At 43.7% G+C, this 19,978-nt stretch overlaps 1 protein-coding gene across 3 annotated transcripts in view; it reads left to right on the top strand.

The window, feature by feature from the left end:
• RABGAP1 (RAB GTPase activating protein 1) overlaps nt 1–19,978 on the top strand; it is a 168,780-nt gene that overhangs the window by 72,847 nt on the left and 75,955 nt on the right. For all 3 annotated transcript variants that reach the window (XM_056138508.1, XM_056138510.1, XM_056138509.1), the window contains 2 exons: nt 5,168–5,261; nt 12,515–12,665. In XM_056138508.1, the coding sequence (XP_055994483.1) occupies nt 5,168–5,261; nt 12,515–12,665 (245 nt within the window). The remainder of the gene's footprint in view (nt 1–5,167; nt 5,262–12,514; nt 12,666–19,978) is intronic.

The following is a 19,978-nucleotide window of genomic DNA, read 5'->3' as shown; positions in this document are numbered from 1 at the left end:
AATGGTGCTATCTCTCCAGCCCCCCTAGTTCATAACTTTTAAGGTGATTGAGTAGACCCACATTTTGCAGGATAGTCCTTTGAGATTTATACCAAACAATGGAGTACAGTCGTTATGTAAAGTTCATTTCTCAGGAATGATGGAGGCCACACCTGGGCTCAGGGCTTCATCCTGGCTCTGCATTCAGGGACCACTCCTGCTGGGGCTCAGGGCACCATACAGGATCAAGCCCAGGTTGGCCACGCACAGGGCAAGTACCCTACTTGCTGTACTATCTCTCTGATCCCTGTCTGTTTTAAACTATACCAGTATTGCTTAAAAACATGGTGTGATGGTTATGTGGTGGCAGAGAATATGTGGTAAAATTTGGCAGCTCTTCTCCTTTAAACTCAGCAGTGGGGCTGGAGCAATAGCACAGTGGTTAGGGCACTTACCGGGTTCGATTCCCAGCATCCCATATGGCCAGGAGCAATTCCTGAGTGCATGAGCCAGGAGTAACCCCTGTGCAATGCCGGGTGTAACCCAAAAAGCAAAAATAAATAGCACTGTCCTTCCATTGTACATCCATTTGCTCGAGCGGGCACCAGTAACGTCTCCATTGTAAGACTGTTGTTACTGTTTTGGCATATCGAATACGCCACGGGGAGCTTGCCAGGCTCTGCCGTGTGGGCAGGATACTCTCGGTCGCTTGCCAGGCTCTCCGAGAGGGGCAGAGGAATCGAACCCGGGTTGGCCCGGATGGGCTGTGTGCAAGGCAAACGCCCTACCTGCTGTGCTATCGCTCAAGCCCAAAAATAAATTAAAAAAAAATTTTTAAATAAAAATAAACTCAGTGGTAACAACAGTGCTAAGAGCAGGGGCCGTGAGAAGGCAGGGTGGTAGGGGGAGTGCTTGGTTTGCTGCACACAGCACATAGGAGCCCCAGGTTGTTATCCGGCAGGACACAAACCCCCAGGACAATCGGATGTGTCTCCCTGCAAAAGAAATTGCCAAAGACAATTCTAAAACCACAGAACATCAAGTCTTTTGTGCACTGTTGATTTTAGAGATGATCTTGCATTAACCAAAAAATATTTTGCCCAGGGGCCGGAGCAGTAGTACAGTGGGTAGGGCATTGGCCTTAGACAAGCCAACCCAGGTTTGATCCCCAGCCCTCCATGTGGACATCAGAGCCCGCCAGGAGTGATTCCTGAGTGCAGAGCCAGGAGTAGTAACTCCTGAGCACTTCTGAATGTGGCCCAAAACAACAAACCGAAAAGATGGGCATTGCCAGAGATTTGGCATTGTCTTCTAGTTCTGCATGTTTACTGCTGCTGCAGATTCTTCCTTATTATCGCTGAGGAGTGTTTGAAGGCACTACTGACATTATGCAATTGTGGAGAGAGAAAAACTGAAGACAGCAAGTAGCCTGGAAGAATCCGTGAAAACAAGACAAAATTGGTGGAAGGGAGGGGGGGTGTGCTCTTCTGCCCACAGTGTTTCCCTGGTCTGTAGCAGTTTCCAGCATACGTTAAATGATCACTGGCAGGATGGGTAAACCTCCCAGCTTCTATTTGTGTGGACACTCAGCACTGAAGAAGTTCTTTTTTGGAGAGGGGGGTGCTGGAGCAGGGGGCCATACCCGGCTATGCTCAGGGGTTACTCCTGGCTCTGCACTCAGGAATCACTCCTGACAGTGCTCAGGGAGCCAGATGGGATGCCAGGGATTGAACCTAGGTTGACCGTGTGCAAGGCAAACGCCCTACCTGCTGTATTACTGCTCCACCCTGAAGAAGCTTCTTACCTGGCTATCTTAAAATTCTCTTCAACCTTGTTTATGAACCATGAATGGTCCTGTAGTGCTCTTTATGCTCTGAAAAGAAATGGCTGTAATCAGGCTTTTCATCCATAAGACATTTTTGCACCCAGGGCCTGGAAACATGCTCCTATAAAGGGAGGTGTTTGTGAGCCAGTGAGGCTGCTACAGGGTTTAAAGCATTTGCATCCTGTTGACACTGGTTTGAATCCCTGCCACCGCACTAGAGCATAGAGCCAGGAATAGCCCCTGAGTACTACCAGGTGTGGCACCAAAAACTAGAAGAAAAATAGGGTGAGGTATTCACAAACAGCATTCCGAAATTGTTGGGTAATACCCTTGCCCTGCACACTGCCAACCTGGGTTCAATCCTCAGCATCCCTTACAGTCCTTTGAGCACCGACAGGAGTGAGTTCTGAGTGCAGAGCCAGGGCTAACTCCTGATCTTTGCCAAATGTGACCCAGAAACCAAAAAGGGAAGAAAAAGGGAAAAAAAAGTGAAATCACCTGCTTTCTCCCCTTCATATTCTTCCATTAGATACATGGGATTCTAAACTCTGAACTGCTTAACTTGGAATTCCATGAATTCCAACTTACTGCTACTGATTTTTTTGAAAGTTTAAATTTTAATACTTTTTTTCATAGCTACTTTCCACCAAAGAGTTGTGTAACATTTTGATGAGCATTAACTTGCAACATCAGAAATAATTTTTGACGCAGTGGTAAAATAAGGGAATTTTTTTCTTTTTCATTCATCTACAGGAATCGTTTCACTTTACATCCAGGCAATCCTCTTCTGTCTTGCCATCAATACTCTTGATAACGGCATTTATAAGGAGAAGTTTGGTAATCAGTTTCATGGATTTCCGGGTCTTTAAAAACAAATATTCTTAAAATAATTACTTTCCTCAGTGGGGTGCACATTCATGACAGAGTCACTAGATTTCTAAAGATCCAAACATTGTAGGTAGATTAGATGAAAACAACACAGAAGCAGCATCGATGAGGCACAGGGGGAAAAGTATTATTTCCAGTGTCGAAATGTTAATTATTTTGGAGGCAGTTTGCCACTAAGTTTGAAAATCTTTAAAAATCTACATATTTCAGCCCACTTCTGAGCATATAACCAACGGAAACAGTGAACTTTGTTCTGATACTGTCTGTAATAAGTTGACCTCTCCACAGCAGTTTCCTGTGAAGGAGAAATTAAGCAGATTTCTTCCCTTTCCCCCCCCCCCCCCACTTTTTGGGTCACACCCAGCGATGCTCAGGGGTTACTCCTGACTTTGCACTCAGGAATTACTCCTGGCGGTGCTCGGGGGACCATATGGGATGCTGGGAATCGAACCCGGGTTGGCCGCATGCAAGACAAACGCCCTCCCCACTCCAGCCCCAGCACCTTTCTTCTTAATCCTTATTTCATGCCTTCACCTAACTTACACTTCCCAACTCTCACATGGCTTCATCAGTTCACTTTTCACTTTTGTGTACTTTGTTCATAGTTTATAACCTTTAAATTTTCATTTGAATCTTCCTAATTTTTCTGTTTTTGTTTTTGTTTTTTAGTTTTGTAAAGATTGATTTGAGGTCCTGTATTTCAGTCCTCTTGGCGATGGTTTCTCTCGCCCCACACACCCGCACCACTCTAGCCGCATCTACCCCCCCCCCCCCCCCCAGGACCCAGGGTCTGCCCCTTTCAGGGAATCTTTCTGAGTTCTTGAATTCAGTTTGAAATTGTTCATTTCTGTTCTTTTAAATATTTTGTGCTTTCTACTGTAAATCAGTGCCATTGTAGAAAATTCATAGATAAAACAATGGGTCAGGCTCTTGCCTCGCATGTGATCACTGTTCACTGGTCGCATGAACACCGCTAGGTGTGTTTCCTGCCTGCGAAGCCAGGAACAACCCCTGAGCATTGCCAAGTGTGGCCCAAAAACAAAAAAGACAAAAAAAGGGAAAAAATCTATCAGAACTCCCATCACTCGGATGCTCAGATGTGGTAAGAGTTAAATTTTGTTAAGCATAGTTAAATTTCAGTGTAGTTCATCCCAAACCATTTTTTAATTTCCTATGACTGGTTAGATTATAATTAAGGATTGTACTTCATGTTTTTATTTTATATTGTTTCTTGTCTTGTCATGTAAATAAATGTCTGCAGACAATTACATTTCCTTTGTATATAACTGACTAACATTTTTTTCCATTTGCTGTCTCTTCCCTTTGTTGTTGATGTGATTGATGAGGGAGTTTTACACACACACACACACACACACACACACACACACACACACACACGATGAGTGATGAGGGCTGGGATGCAATTTGTCTCTACTTGCAGTGCTCCCCAGGGTGTAGGGTTACATATGAGGTGGCGGCCCTCACACAGCAGGACATGGTGCTCCCTGAGATTTGTGCTCCCTTTAGTTCAGCTGCCTCCCACATCTTTGCCAGGGGCCATCCTTTGCATTTGACGCATGCTGGTTCTAGCCGTGGTGGTGACCAAGAGTCGCCGTTGGGCTCACACACTTGTTGACCAGCTATGGTGGCTGTGGCGCTCACACATGTTTTTAGTTGTGGTCCTCTGCAGGAGTCACTGTTTGGTAAACACAATACCCTTTTTTTTTTTTTTTTTTTTGGTGATAGCACAGCGGATAAGGCCTTTGCCTTGCACGCGATTGATCCAGGTTCGATTCCTCCTCCCCTCTCGGAGAATCCCGCAAGCTACTGAGAGTATCCCGCCCGCGTGGCAGAGCCTGGCAAGGTCCCCGTGGCGTATTTGATATGCCAAAAACAGTAACAACAAGTCTCGTGATTACTGGTGCCCGCTTGAGCAAATCATTGAACAGTGGGAAGACAGTGCTACAGGCAGGTTATAATGCGGTTGGAAATCCTGTGCCAGGGATCCCAGCTGAGGCGCTGAGATGGTGCTGCATGCTCGTGGTAACATCAGGGACTTGAGTTGGTGACCGTACACATTCTAGGCCTCCCGTGTTTTCCTCCAGGCTCTTTAGCCATTCATCAAAAATATTATAGATACTATAAACAAGACCACTGTGTGTTTTATGTAAAGCTGCTTCTGCTTGTGGCACTGGAAAAAAATAAAGGTGTACCATCATCTTAATCCGATCATTTTATAAGTAGATGGTCTCTTTCTATAGCTTATATTATCTCAGAAGCAAATGAGTTTTAAAGCAATTATAGCAGCATTCTGTCTAGGTCCATGTTTAGTTATGTATGTTTATATTCTCAGCGAGGGGGGGAGTGACATTATGCTCTGTGTAAAATATTCTTAGTTTTACTGTCCTGTTTTCAGTCCATTCTTTTGCCTATCATTGTCACGTTTCTACCTTTTGTGTGTTTCATTTATTAAAGATAATGACGAACCCCTCTTGAGCGGATCTGGTGATGTATCCAAAGAATGCGCAGAAAAGATTCTCGAAACGTGGGGAGAACTGCTGTCAAAATGGTAAGATATAGTATAAGGTTTCTCTGGTTTTTTTTTAATGTCTAATTCTTATGTTATCGTTTGGAACCTCCTTGCCTAGCGTAGCTAGTGATAGAAACCTATAAACCAGATATTCACAAAATTTTTGCTTTTATTTTTTTGTAGGAGTATTGCTGTTTATTTAGCTATTGAGTAGGCTGATTGAAATGGGTATGAACTCCACCTTACTTTTCTTTTTTTCCTTTTTATAATTTTTTTTTTATTGAATCACTGTGAGAGCAGTTACAAAGCTTTCGGGTTTAAGTCTCAGTCATACAATGAAACACCCGTCCCTTGACCAGTGTCCATTTTCCACCACCAAAACCCCCATGATACCCCCCATCCCACACCCTCCCTCTACCTGTGGGGCAGATGATTTCCACATTACTCTCTCTCTACTTTGATTACATTCAACATTTCAATACCAGACCCACCATTATTATTTGGGATTTTACCCCAACACTCAGATCTGCCAAAAAAGGAAACAGTAGACAATTTGTTTTCTATTGCTGGTTATAAATAACATATGATTTTGGAATTCCAAAATTTTAACAATTAAATCTGGAGGGATTTCTGCCAAAACCTGCTGGGTTCCGAGATTTGTTCCTGAGTCTTTGGGATCATGGCCGTTAAGCAGCTTGATCAGGAGCCAGAGAGGCCATTCGTGGGCAGCTACTCAGGGTCTCATTGAGGTGGAGAGGAAAGGGCCAGCTCCACCCTCATCCCATGAGGCCCCACGTGTCTCGTCACTGTGGGCGCAAACCTGACTGTCCAATGGCCTCTGGAGGATGGCGGCCACCAAGCCGCCAAGGGGGAGCAGGCGGAGGGACAACACCCTTTCCCCCCTGAAGTTGCCTGGTGACAGTAACCTACCGCATTTCTGCCAAAAGCTGCTGGGTTTCGAGATTTGTTTCTGAGTCTCTGGGATCATGGTTGTTAAGCAGCTTGATCAGGAACCAGAGAGGCTGTTTGTGGGCGGCGACTTGGGGTCTCATTGGGGTGAGGAGGAAAGGACTGGCTCTACCCCCATCCCGTGAGGCCCCACATGTCTCGTCACTGCAGGCCCAAACTTGACCGTCCAATGGCCTCTGGAGGATAGTGGCCACTGAGCTGCCAGGGGGAACAGGCCAAGCCACAAAACCTATTCCCATCTGGGGTGGCCCGGCGCTGGTAACCTACTGCAGGGACCGGACGCATTTCTGCCAAAAGCCGCTGGGTTCCGAGATTTGTTTCTGAGTCTCTGGGATCATGGTCGTTAAGCAGCTTGGTTAGGAGCCAGAGAGGCCGTTCGTGGGTGGCGACTAGGGGTCTTGTTGGGGCGAGGAGGAAAGGGCCAGCTCCACCCCCATCCTGTGAGGCTCCACCTGTCTCGTCACTGCGCGCCCAAACCTGACTGTCCAATGGCCTCTGGAAGATGGCAACCACCAAGCCGCCAAGGGGGAGCAGGTGTAGGGACAACACCCTTTCCCCCTTGGGGTGGTCTGGCGCCGGTAGCCCATTGCGGGGACTGGATGCATCTCTGCCAAAAGCCGCTGGATTCCAAGATTTGTCTCTGAGTCTTGGGATCATGGCCGTTAAACAGTTCAATTAGTAACCAGTGAGGCCTTGCCTCCAATTATACAGCTGAGCCGGAAGTGGTTTGTGGGTGTGTCTCCCACATACCTAACTTTTGGCCGTTTACTTTCTTGGTAAACTTTGCCCCAAGTTGTTGGGGTCTGGCCAAAGGCACAGCAGCAATTTTGGGGTATCTGAAAGTCTGAAGGAGCCATCAGGCTGCTGATGCACTGGCCTCACAGGCACAGATTGACCTGCTGGCGACACCATACCGCCAAATTTCTGCTTTTAGAGGTTTATCAGAGTAAGAGTAAAAAATCTGAAGTCAACCTTCAGAATATCAAAGATGCAGTAAGTTCTCCTTGCTGCAGAATGCACCTATTTAAATGTAAATCCAAAGAGAAATTAAGTCAGCAAAGGTATCCTTTCCCCTGAAGAGGTTAGCAGCTGTAGGCTGAGAGTAACTGCAGAGTTGTCGAGGAGTTTCAAGAGTTCTGCCAGTTCCCTAGAGTCACAGGAGTGATCTCAGGTGAGATTTTTTTCCATCTCTATGTTAAGAACTTGGCGTGATAAGGCAGTGTTACTAGTATAGCAAGGATTTATTACTATGTCGATTATTCTCTACTACTCATAAAATTCAGAACTATCTCATCATCTAAAGAGATAACAGTAATAATGTAAAGGCACCACACCTGGCAGTTCTCAGGGCTTACTTTTGGTGCTGCACTCAAGGATCACTTTTTCCAGACTCTAGAGACTATGCGGGGTGCCAGGGATGGAACCTGGGTCAACTTTGTGCAAGGCAAGTAACCTACCCACTGTACTGTCACTTCTGCCCCTCGAGTCCTATTTCTTTTTTTTACTTCTTTTTTGAGTCACACGCGGCAATGCACAGGGGCTACTCCTGGCTCGTGAACTCAGGAATTACTCCTGGCAGTGCTCAGGGGACCATATGGGATGCTGGGAATCAAACTCGGGTCGGCCGCGTGCAAGGCAAACGCCCTACCGCCCTGTGCTGTCACTCCAGCCCCTTGAGTCCCATTCCTAAGCTCATTTAAAAGACTGACATATTGCTTCCTACAAGCCTGTTACTTGGGAAACCAATTTTTTTTTCCCCAGAAGTTTTAACTATTGATTAAAACATTCACTCTATACTGAGTAAAACAGTATCTCCAAATTCTAAAACGTTTTGTTTGCGGGGGGGGGGGGGGGGGGCACACCTGCCTATGCACAGGTGTTACTCCTGGCTCTGCACTCAGAAATTACTCCTGATGGTGCTCGGGAAGCCATAAGGGAAGCTGGGAATAGAACCTGGGTAGTCCGCACAAGGCAAATGCCCTACCCGCTGTGCTATTCTCCAGTCCCAGCTCTGAAACTTTTCATGCCCTTAAGGGACGAAACTACAAGAGGGTGTCTTTTGCCTGAGAACTCTCTTGTCACTTTTACACTTTTGATAAAACTCTCTCTAACTTGGGGAAATGGCAAATGAGCCCAGAGAGAAAGGATAAGCCAAAGCATGTTTTGTCTTAGAAAGGTAGTTTCAATAACTGAACTCTGTAAGGCTTGCCCAGGGGAATAATTTTCACTTATTTTTTACATTCCTTTAGCAATCAGTAGGCAAACTGCTGATGCTCTCATCGCAATTATATTTTCAGTTCAGTACATTTGGAGTGTTTTGACTGCTGGCTGGCAGGGATTTGTTATGTATAAAAAGGTTTCTGCTCTGAAATAGAACTGTAATTGAGACTTGGCATGGTGATATAATGGTATATTTTAAATCATCTAGAGGGAACATTTAGAATCTAGAATTAGAGTCTATTAGATGAATTCATCAGAATTATATAGTTGCTTGCATTTTTTGTTATTAAGCTGTGATCATTTTATTATTAGTTATGTCCTCCCACTCTTGCAGATTTATTAACAGAGTTTCAATGTCTCAGCTGTCTTAAGCGTCTTCAAAACTGGTTTTGCTTTGAAACAGTTCTGCCTTCAGAAATAGTATCGTTTTCTCTTAATTTCTCCATCATTGTTCATCATTATTATATGTCTTCTACAGATAGAAAAGCATCCTACTGTTACGAAATTTGGAAATCTGGTAGACCTGGCTTTAAATTCTCTCTGTCCGACTTTAAAGATATATGGTCTTGGAGTGATTTGCAATATAACAAATCACTTAATACTTTTGAATCTATTTTTTCATATAGAAAATACAAGTCTGTACACTATTCAACATATCATACTGTTGAATAAATTAATGGTAGTTGCATTGATAATATTCTGTTTCAGCTATAACCATCCGAAAAGCTAGTATTGTTTTTAACAGATGAGGAAGCTAACTCAAATTAATTCAGCTATTCTAGTTCATAATCATAGAGCAAGGGTTTTCAGTCAAATCCGATCCCAAAACTTGTTTAATTTTACATTAGATATTTAGTGGCAACTTTGGTAAGGGAACCTTTGAACTCTTATTCTCCAAGTTAATTTTGATGTGGTTTTCTGTATAGGAGAACTCATGTAACAGTAAAACAGTTTGTTGTGATATATAAACTTATTATTATCAGACAACATAAAATTATGCTTAAAATAATTTTACCGATTAACCCTAGGCTAGGGTTAGCAAATGTATGCAAGGGCCCAAATGTAAATAATGTAGGAATCAATAATTTAACCCTAAATTATAATAATCTACAGTTATCAAAATAATAATAATTTATGGGTTAACTGTTACAAGTGTTCAACTCTTGGCCGGAGCGATAGTAGGGCGTTTGCCTTGCATGTGGCTGACCAGGATTTGATCCCTGGCACCCCATCCTGTCCATTTTTCTGCTGCAATTCTGGGACTGTTTTTGAGAAGACTTAAAATTTTTTTATATTTTTCCCCTTCTTCTTTTGGAGGGGATGGTTGGGGGAACATACCCAGCTATGCTCAGGGCTTACTCCTGGCTCTGACCTCAGGGATCATTCCTGACTGCTCTGGTGATCATATATGGTGCTGGGGATCGCACCTGGGTTGGCCCTATGCAAGGTAAACTTCCCACTGCGCTCTCTCCTCAGCCTTAAACCTTTTTATATTTTCAGAGTATTCAGTAAACAGCCCATTCAAAGATTCACAGAAGCTTTCTAGTCAGTATCCTGCTTTATCCATGATGTGATGGTGACTTTCTCCCCCCCCCCCCCGCAACCCCCCCACGGGTTGCTTTTTTTTTTTTTTAACTTCTTTTAAATTTTACTGAATCACCGTGAGATAGTTACAAGCTTTCATGTTTGAGTTACAATCACACAATGATCAAACACCCATCCCTCCACTGGTGCACATTCCCCACCACCGATGTCCCCGGTATACCCCCCTCCTTTCCCACCTGCCTCCATGGCAGACATGATTCCCCATAATCTCTCCCTACTTTTGGGCATTATGGTTTGCAGTACAGACACTGAGAGGTTGTCATGTTTGGTCCTTTATCTACTTTCTGCACACATCTCCCATCCCAACCGATTCCTCCAGCCGTCTTTTTCTTAGTGATCCCTACTCTATTCCAGCTGCCTTCTCCCCTTTGCTCACGAGGCCGGGTTTTAGCTAAGGAGCAATCTTCCTGTCCCATGTATCTACTATCCTTTGGAGTCAGCCTCTCGTTATGCTGTTTTATACTCCACAAATGAGTGCAGTCCTTCTCTGTCTGTCCCTCTCTTCCTGACTCATTTCACTTAGTATGATACTCTCATGTCTATCCATTTATAAGCAAAGTTCATGACTTTGTGATGCCGACTTTCAAATGACAACAGCGATACAGTCCAGCAGATAGAACAGAGGCTTTCTGACTTATTGTGGCCAGCTGCCCCCCTTCAGAATGGCTGTTACTCAGTTCCCCTAGAAATAGACCTTCTGTGAGTGTATGGCCATTCCCCTACCGCCCCCCCCCCCCCACACACACACCCATTGCTCCCAAGGCAGCTCTACTCCCCTTCATTCTTCCAGTGGGCCTGGGGTGCCGTTATCTCCCAGTTTGAAAAACATCGAAATAGGATTTAAAGCTTAAGGACTACTGCAGTCGTGTAATGTGCAGGGTGGAGGGACGCAGGCTGTTGGGACACACCCAGCAGTGCTCAGGGAGGATTCCTCTCTCTGTACTCGGAAGAGAAATCCAGGGTCGCCCCTTACCTCCTGTCATATCACTCTGGCCCACTTCAGTCATGTAATTAACGATACGGAGCTCTTTTTCTCTGTTGGTAAAAGAGGAGAAAAGACCAGGTGTTGGTTGTGAGGCTCAAATAAGATGTTGCACTAAAGCACTCTGAAGGGGTGGGTGGCTTCATGCTTTGCAGGGCTCAGCTTCAGCTCCTACATGGCATGTGCCCCCTGGACCACCACCGGGAGAAATCCCTGAGCACAGCGCAGTAGCAGCCTCTGAGTACCGCTGGGTACTGCTGGGTGTGGCCCCCAAACAAACAAAGCACTGCGTATGTTTATACCAGAATTTCCAGGGAAAGTAAATTTTCCCTATTATATAAATGAGATAAAGTAAACTTTTCCTTAATAGCTTTTCATTTGTTTGTTTTAGAGCCACACCCTGCGGTAATCAGGGCTTTCTCCTAGCGCTCAGGGACCCCTTCCTGGTAGGGTTCCGGGGGTCAAACCTGGGTCAGCTGCGTGCAAGGCAAGCACCTCGCCCGCCGTTCTGTTGCCCCAGCCCATGGTGTCACAGTAGTGTGGTAGAAACTTTCTTCTCTGTTCACCATAATGGTTAAAAGATGTTGCTTGAAGCAAGATATCACAAAAACAGCTGAAAATATTCTTTAAAGATTCAGTCTAACATAGAATATAAAAATACACTGTTGTTAGTTTTGGTGCGGAGTCAGTTCCGTATCTTTGGCTCTGTGTCCTCAAATTGGAATTTCACTTTGTCTTTCTTCCAACATTTCTTTAATTTCTTTTTTCTTTTCACTGCGGTGCCAGGGATTGAACCCAGGGCCTCACACATGTAAGGCAACTGCTCAAAAGCTGAGCCTTCTCCTTTGCCTTGCTTTCTCTCCTATTATTAAGACTGTATATATAATTTGCTCAAGCGGGCACCAGTAACGTCTCCATTGTGAGACTTGTTACTGTTTTTGGCATATCGAATGCACCACGGGGAGCTTGCCAGGCTCTGCTGTGCCGGCAGTATACTCTCAGTAGCTTGCCAGGCTCTCCAAGTGGGACGGAGGAATTAAACCCGGGTCAGCTGTGCGCAAGGCAAGTGCCGTACCCACTGTGCTATCGTTCCAGCCCAATTTAATTCCGTTTTCATAAAAATAGTCCTCCATTAGGCTGGAGTGCTCAAAAGGTTCAGTGTCTGCTTGCACGTGGAGGGCCCAGGGTTTAATTCCCGCTGCCACATGGTCCCCCAGGCACAGAGTCCAGAATAGCCCCTGACTCTGCTGGGTATGACCCCTCTTCCCCAACCAAAACAAAACCCACTGTAAATAATCTTTCGAGGGGCCGGGGCGATAGTGCAGCAGGTTTTCCTTGCATGCGGCCGACTTGGGTTCAATCCCCGCATCCCATGGGTTCCCCCCAAACACCATCAGGAAGAATCCCTGAGTGCAGAGCCAGGAGTAACCCCTGAGCATCACTGGGTGTGACCCCAAAAGCCACACACACAAAAAAGAATCTTTCGTGTACTTAGAAACTCTGCATTTATTTCCAGGCACCTCAATTTGAATGTGAGACCGAAGCAGCTGCCATCCTTAGTGAGAAGCGGTGTTCCCGAAGCTCTTCGAGGCGAGGTGTGGCAGCTGCTAGCCGGGTGCCACAACAACGACCACCTGGTGGAAAAATACCGGATTCTCATCACCAAGGTATGGGGACGGTAGCTCCGTTTTAGTGGAACAATCCTTTCCGCTGTTGGATGAGACCATGGTACCTCGCTGATTTGAAAGAGACCTTGATGATTCTGTTGTCCATAATAAGAGCAGAAGGGTCAGGCTCAAAGCCGTTCCTCGTGTTGGCATAAAGGAGAAAGGTGTTTGCTCTTGGTTTGCCCCCTGGGTTGACATGTCATCTTCTACCCCTGTGTGTCTAAATCCTTTTGTATTATCATTACAATATTGTTAGATCAGTTGTATTTTGCATTAGATAAAAGGTGTCTTTGGCTTGAACTTGAACCTTAAACTTTAAGATTTTTACTCTTCACAGAAATAATCTCTTTATAGGTACCATCTAGCTCTAGTTTCTGTAGTTGAAGAACGTGAAGGTTCATTCCTCTTAAAAATCGTACTCCCTTTTAACATGTTCTTTTTTTTTTCTTTCCTTTTTATTGAATCACCTTGAGAACAGTTACAAATATTTCAGGTTTAAGTCTTGGTCATACAATGTCAGACATCCGTCCTTTCACCAGTGCACACGTTCCACCACCAAGAACTCCAGTATGCCCCCCATCCCATACCTCCCCCTGCCTGTGTGGCATATGATTTTCACTTTACTCTCTTTACTCTGATTACATTCAATTTTTTGACAGAAGACCCATTATTATTATTTGGAATTTTCCCCCCAACAATCAGACCTGCCCAAAAGGCATCACTAGATAATTTGCATGTGTTGTCGCGTGGCCTCAATAGTGGCCAGGCGATTTTGGATTTCTGGTGTTTTGGTAATTAAGTCCAGAAGGATTTCTGCCAGAAGCTACTGGGTTCCAAGATTGATTTGTGTGCCTCTGAGATCATGGCCGTTGAGGAGTGGAGGAGCCGTTAGTGGGCGGCAACTCACGGTCTCTTCTGGGTGGGGAGAAGCGCCGGTTCCGCTCCCCCCATCCCTGGAGGCCCCGCATGTCTCATCACTGCAGACTCATACCTCTCTGTCCAGTAGGCTCTGAAAGATGGTGGTCATCATGCTACCGCCGAGGGGGAAAAGGAGGAGGGATAAACACCTTTCCCCTCCCCGGGCGGCATGGGGCCGTAGCTTAGTTCACAGTCCAGAAGCATTTCTGCTGGAAGCCACTGGGTTTCAAGATTGGTTTGTGTGCCTCTGGGATCATGGCCATTCAGGAGTGGAGGAGCCATTCCTGAGCCCAACTTGTTCTTTTTATGTGAAGAATTCTCATTTTTTATTGCATCTCCTCAAGTTCATGCATTCCTCCAGGTTTTGCAAGCAAAGGAACAAAAATTATTCCTTGTACAAGTGTACAGAGATGTTTGTATATCTTTGTTTTGTGTTTTGGTTTTGGTCTTATTCAGTGGTGGTCAGAATTTACTCCTGGCTCTGTGCTCCAGGGGTTATTTCTGGTGGTTCTCAGGGGACCTTAGGTGATGACTGGGATTGAACCTGGGTTTGCTGCATACAAGGCAGGTTCTCTAACCCTCTTGTTATCTTTCTGGGTCAGGTGTACAAGACCTTAATATTCTGTAAGATCAGAGAGCTGTTTTTATACTTTGGCACCCATGTTACGAGTTTTAATTTTGTAGTCTTCTAAAATTCCAAGTGTTCCCCTTCAGGAATCCATTTCTCCAGAGTTATATTAAGTGCCAGACCTGGGTGTTGGGTTGTTCTGCGCCTAGGTGAGAAGTTTCAATGTGACAAACATGGGATTTATTTTTAAATAGTAAATAAAAACTAGAAAAATAAATTTATTGTTCAAATATTTAAAATGTATATATTCCTTTTTGTCTTATTTCCATCTAGAAGTTTTTTTCTTTCAATAATGTTGTGATTCCCTTAATTTGTTGATAGAATGGCTTATCTAACGTTTATTTATTTTTCTGTCTTCCAAGTTTCAAATCCAAAACATGTGTTGGATATTTGGCAAGGGAAATTAAGCAGCACTTTTTCGTTTTTTTATTTCTCTATTGACCTGTAGAATGTTTTCTCAAGAGATGAAATTGACATTTGAAAGGAGATATCGAAAGCTGTCCTGGGCATTGTGGAACATTTGTCGAAATTCAGGCCTCTGTCCTTTATTTAATTTGGTGGTGGGAAGTGGGGGGAGGGGCGATTGAGGCCACAGTGCTCAGGAATTACTCTCGACAGGGTTTTAGAGACCATATGGGATGCTAAGGATCTAATCCTGATTGACTGAGTGCAAGCCAAGTGCCCTGTCCACTGTACTCTCTCCAGCCCCTTAACCAACATTTATTGAGTGACTGTTGCTATCATAGTACTAAGACTCAAAAGTTAAATACAAAAGCGGTAAAAGACCACAATATAGACTAGCCATATGATAGTTTGTAAAAAATATAGTGGGAATTACCACGTAGAGTGATTAACACTTATCCTGGGCAAACAGGAGAATCTGCTAATGTAAAGACATTGGAAGAATGTTTCCTTGTATGAATGGAGTGATCAAGGCTGATACCCTCATGGAAGTCATGTAACAAGTAAATGTGCACCTAGCTTATTTTTCTTTTTGGTCTGCAAGTTAGACTTTGGGTATGTTCTTTAGAGCCTCTGTAGCTCTTTAGAGTTTTTTGTAAGCCCTTTGTAAAGATTTTGGTTATAATTCTCAAATATTTTGTTTTGTTAGTCATGTAGCTAATTTAAGCACATCAAAAATATGAAGTATTCCATTTTTATGGTTCCATGAAAATGGTGACATCTTGATCTCAAATTGAAACCTTTTGTATATGATGTGTAAACTTAGCTATTAACAAAGTAGCCTATTTTTATTAGATTGTTATATTTACGGTCACGAAGATTGCTAGACTCTAAAAAGATGTTTTTGAAAGATATAGCAGTTTTTATAAAACTGAAATTAATATTCTCACAGACGCAAGTGTGACAGTCTAGGTATGTGCCCCTAAACTTCATGTACCGCTGGAGCGATAACACAGTGGATAAGCCGCCTTCCTTGCATGCAGCCAACCCTGATTTAGTCCCTAGTGCATGGGTCTCCTGTGCACTACCTGGGGGAAAAGCTCTTACTGACCCCTAACCTTCACGCTCAGTAGATGTGTGACTAGGAGGTGACTAGGTTGAAAGATAAAGCCCTCCTGATAGGGATTATTCATTTATGAAAGATTCTTCAGATTTTTTTTTTGTCTCTTTGGGTCATACCCAGAGATACTCAGGGGTTACTCCTGGCTCTGCACTTAGGAATTACTCCTGGCAGTGCTCGGGGGACCATATGGGATGCCAGGGATCGAACCCAGGTCAGCCGCATGCAAGGCAAATGCCCTACTATCGCTCCAGCCTGATTCTTCACATTTAAACTATGCAAAAGTTAGCAGTCTGGATATCTAGAACAGTAGTTTTTAAGCTTATTGCACCTTGTTTGTGCTCAGGTGGGCAGTTGAAAACCACAGACTTGGGTCCATCACCAAAACCAGTTGGGACATTTTAGCCTGTGATCTTGGTCTCCCAATTTACAGGTGTATGTATAGTATGCCTTGTTTCATATTTCTTTAGGCAATGACAGTCAGAATCACTCTTTTCCCTTTTAAGTGAAAACTTTTGCCTTGATTCAAATTTTCTAATTGCTCAGGGCTTACTCCTGGCTTTGTGCTCAGGAATTACTCTTGGAAATAGTTTGACCAGATGCAGTGAGAGGAGTCTAACCAGGTACAGCTTGCAAAGCAAGCACCTTCACCCTGCCCTGTCTCTCTGACCCTAAACTAAAACCCTTTGATTTTTCATCTCAAGAGGGGGAAAAACCTTAATAATGGTGACTTTTTTGAGCACATAGTAGGTATCAGATGGTATATAAACCCTTTAATTTTAAGAATCCTGATTGGGGGGGGCATGAATTTATTAAAGGGAATTTTTTAGTGTAGTTCCTAAGGTATTGTAATAATTTTATGTGTATTCTTATGTCTTTATCTGTAGCTAGATTTTGTATATGATATAACATAATGGTCTAATTTTTCTCTGGAATGATGAAAACGTGCTCTATTTTCCCGAGAACAACTATCATATTTGTTGTATGTTAAGTTGTTTTCATATCTGGCATTGAATTTCTAGATTTTTTTTTCCATTTGGTAATCTGTGTGCTCCCATAACGATATAGTTTGGTTTAAAGGGGCTGAAGGGGTGGGTAGATGTGACTCCTCACCACTACGCCAGCTCCAGGCCAGGACTAGCCCCTAAGCACTGCCACTGAATTGAATGTGCTTCAAAACAGACCATATCAGAGAGCCTTTCAGCTAGGTTCTGATGTCTGCTAATGCCAGTCTTCTTCACTGTCTCCGCTACACTGTTTCACGTTTCTTTTTTCACACCCCCCCACCCTTTATTTTGGTGGGGAAGGAGCCGAAGTTGTTTTCGGGGTACACCCTGCAGCTATTCCCAGATCTGAACTCGGGGGTTTCTCTTGGGAGTAGTTCTAATATGAAGGGGATGATTAGTCTAAATTGCTTAGTTAGAGGCCATATTTTAGGAAAACAGGGCATATTTACAGTTTCAGAGTTTCAGGCAATAAAATCATTCAGGATTTTTTTTTTTCTTTTTGGGTCACACCCAGCTATGCACAGAAGTTACTCCTGGCTCTGCACTCAGGAATTACTCCTGGAGGTGCTCGGGAAACCATCTGGGATGCTGGGAATCAAACCAGCATTTGGTCATGTGCAAGGCAAACACCCGATCCACTGTGCTGTCGCCCCAACCCCTATTTGTGCATTTTCAACCAGATAAGTCATGTATCATGTTCCCCAAAAAGCATGTAGTACGGCAGGTGGCCGGCCCAGACCCTATCCCTGGCACTGTATGGTCCCCTGAACTACACCAGGAGTCTTCCCTGAGTACAGAGCCAGGAGTAAGCTCCGAGCAGTTAGAAATTTGAATCACAGCAATCTGCCTTTTGTTATAAGCTAGCTTCTAGTATTTATAGTTTTTTTGTTTGGGGGTTCTGTCTGGCTCTGCTCAGAGCTAACTCTAGGTTCTGTGTTCAGGAATCACTCCTGTGAGATGCTGTGGGTTGAACCTAGGCCAGGTGGAGTGCAGGGCCAATGCCTTACCCAATGGTAATAATTCTCCTGCCCCATCCACCTTTTTTTTTTTTCATTTATTTATTTATTTTGATTTGGGGGTTACACCGTATGCAGAAATCACTACTGGTGGGGGCTCAGGGAACCACATGTAGAGCTGGGGATTGAACCCAGGTTGGCCACATGCAAAGTGAGCACACCCTATCCACTCCGCTATCACTCTGTCCCCAAAAGATAACATTTGAGATAAATTCCAGAGATAACATTCCTAATACTTTATAATTGTAGATCAAAGAAAAGTGAGGAATGAAAGAGTCAGGGTAATTCTGATTGCTTTTGGAATAATGTTGATATATGTACACTTGCATTCATTTGCAAAAATAATACTAAGAACATTTAAAGTTCTTATATTTTTACTAGATAAAGGAATATGTAATAAATTACTTAATTATTTGAAGAACTGATGGGAATATATGATAAATCACTTAGTTATTTGAAGAACTAATGATAGTGTCCATGTTGTCTCTCAGTCAAGCTGCTGAATTGATCGGGAGAAGAGTAAATAAAACTTGAAAAGGTTTTTATTTTTCTTTTTTTGTCTTTGATTTTTTTCTTTCAGCCTTGTTCGTTTGTGGTTGTATGATTTTCTTTTTTTATTGTTCTTTCCCCTCCCTCCTTTCCTTACCATAAAGGAAAAGTAGGTTTTTGTGAGAACACATTGGTTGTGGGCTCCTCACCATATCTTAAATGAACTATGTTTTCTGAAGAAAATGTTTTTCTTTAATTAGAAAAATAAATATTTGGGGCTGGATGGATAGCTCAGTGTGCTGAGTGCATGCTTTGCTGAAGGGAGCTGGAGTTTTGTACCCAGCACAACGAACATAGAGCTAGCACAGGAGGTAGGCCACTAGCCCCCACCCCCACCCCCCCCAACATTTTATTTTAAAACATCATTTCAAAGAGAACTGATTGGGTCAGATGTGGCTGTCAGACTTTTTTGTTTCCTATATGAGCATTTTGATTATAGTTTTAAGAATAGGTTTATGAAAATAGAACAATTGAAGGCCAGAGAAATAGTACACAGAATAAGGTGCTTGACAGACCGTGTTGTCCCCAGCATCATGTATGGTCCCCAAGCATCGCCAGGAGTAAACCCTGGCTAAGGAGCCAGGAGTAAACCTGAGCACCAACAGGTATCACCCAGCCCAGCCCCTCCCCTAAATAAAAAGAAATAAAGCTCTTTTATTATACTAAGATAGTAATGTAACAGCTTAGAGTTTAATTGCATTCTTAAGCATTTTAAATTATCAGCCAGTGTGCGGTCGTTGTTTTCTTTTTAATCAGCGTAGCTGTTCACTTTATACATGATTAAATCTCAGGTTCAGAAACTAAACTTACAAGCCTAGATACACACATGGCTAAAAAAAAATCCCCGACTTCTGATGTTGGTGACTACTTTTTTCTTTTTATTAAAATATAACTCAGAGGAATTTTCCCTCTATTTCGTTGTGTCTTTGGTTTTGTTTGAGCACTATATCCAGTGGTGCTCAGGATTTATTTCTGGCTTTGTGCTCAGGGCTCATTCCTGGCGGTGCTTTGAGACCATATGAAAGTGCTGGGATTGAACTCTGGTGTCAGCTGTGGGAGGCAAGTGCCCTGCCCTGCCCCCTGTGCTAGCTCTCTGGCCCTTAAACTTTTTTTTTTTTAGTGCTTAATAATCAGTAAAAGCAAAATCATTGGGGTCAGAGAGAGTACAGGAGTAAAAGGCAGCCCTGTGTGAAGTAGGGTATGCCCCCCGCAAAACTAAAAAAATTAAAAATGGGATTTCAAAGATAAGCTCTATAGCAAAGATATGTAAAATTGTGAGATCACACAGGGAAGGCAGCAGTAGGACATGGAGTCAATAAGGTGTCATTAAAAAGCATGTTCTGTTGGTTATTTTATCAGACAGGAAGAATAGATCAAAAAATAAACACAAGACAGTCCACATGCGATGTAGTAAGGGCCTAGTCTGTTAAAAACTGAAAGAAGGAATGAATTTGAGCACCTTTCCAGAAAGACATTCCCAGAACTGGGACTAAGAACCGAACATAAGGAGAGTGAGTGGGGTTTCGTCGTTCCTGGGTTTCATACCTGAAAGTCCAGGTATGACATTGGAGGGGAGTGTTGGGTGGGAAACGCGGACTTGATTTTGGAAGTGCCATAGTTGAGGTCTGTACAGAGCATTCAGGAAGATGGCCTGTGGAAGGTGTGTGACTCGC

This window comes from Sorex fumeus, unplaced genomic scaffold (assembly GCF_029834395.1).
Source record: "Sorex fumeus unplaced genomic scaffold, SorFum_2.1 ptg000129l, whole genome shotgun sequence".
Classification (NCBI taxonomy): domain Eukaryota; kingdom Metazoa; phylum Chordata; class Mammalia; order Eulipotyphla; family Soricidae; genus Sorex; species Sorex fumeus.
The sequence above is the reverse complement of the archived record's forward strand: the minus strand, read 5'-3'. Positions and strand labels throughout refer to the sequence as shown.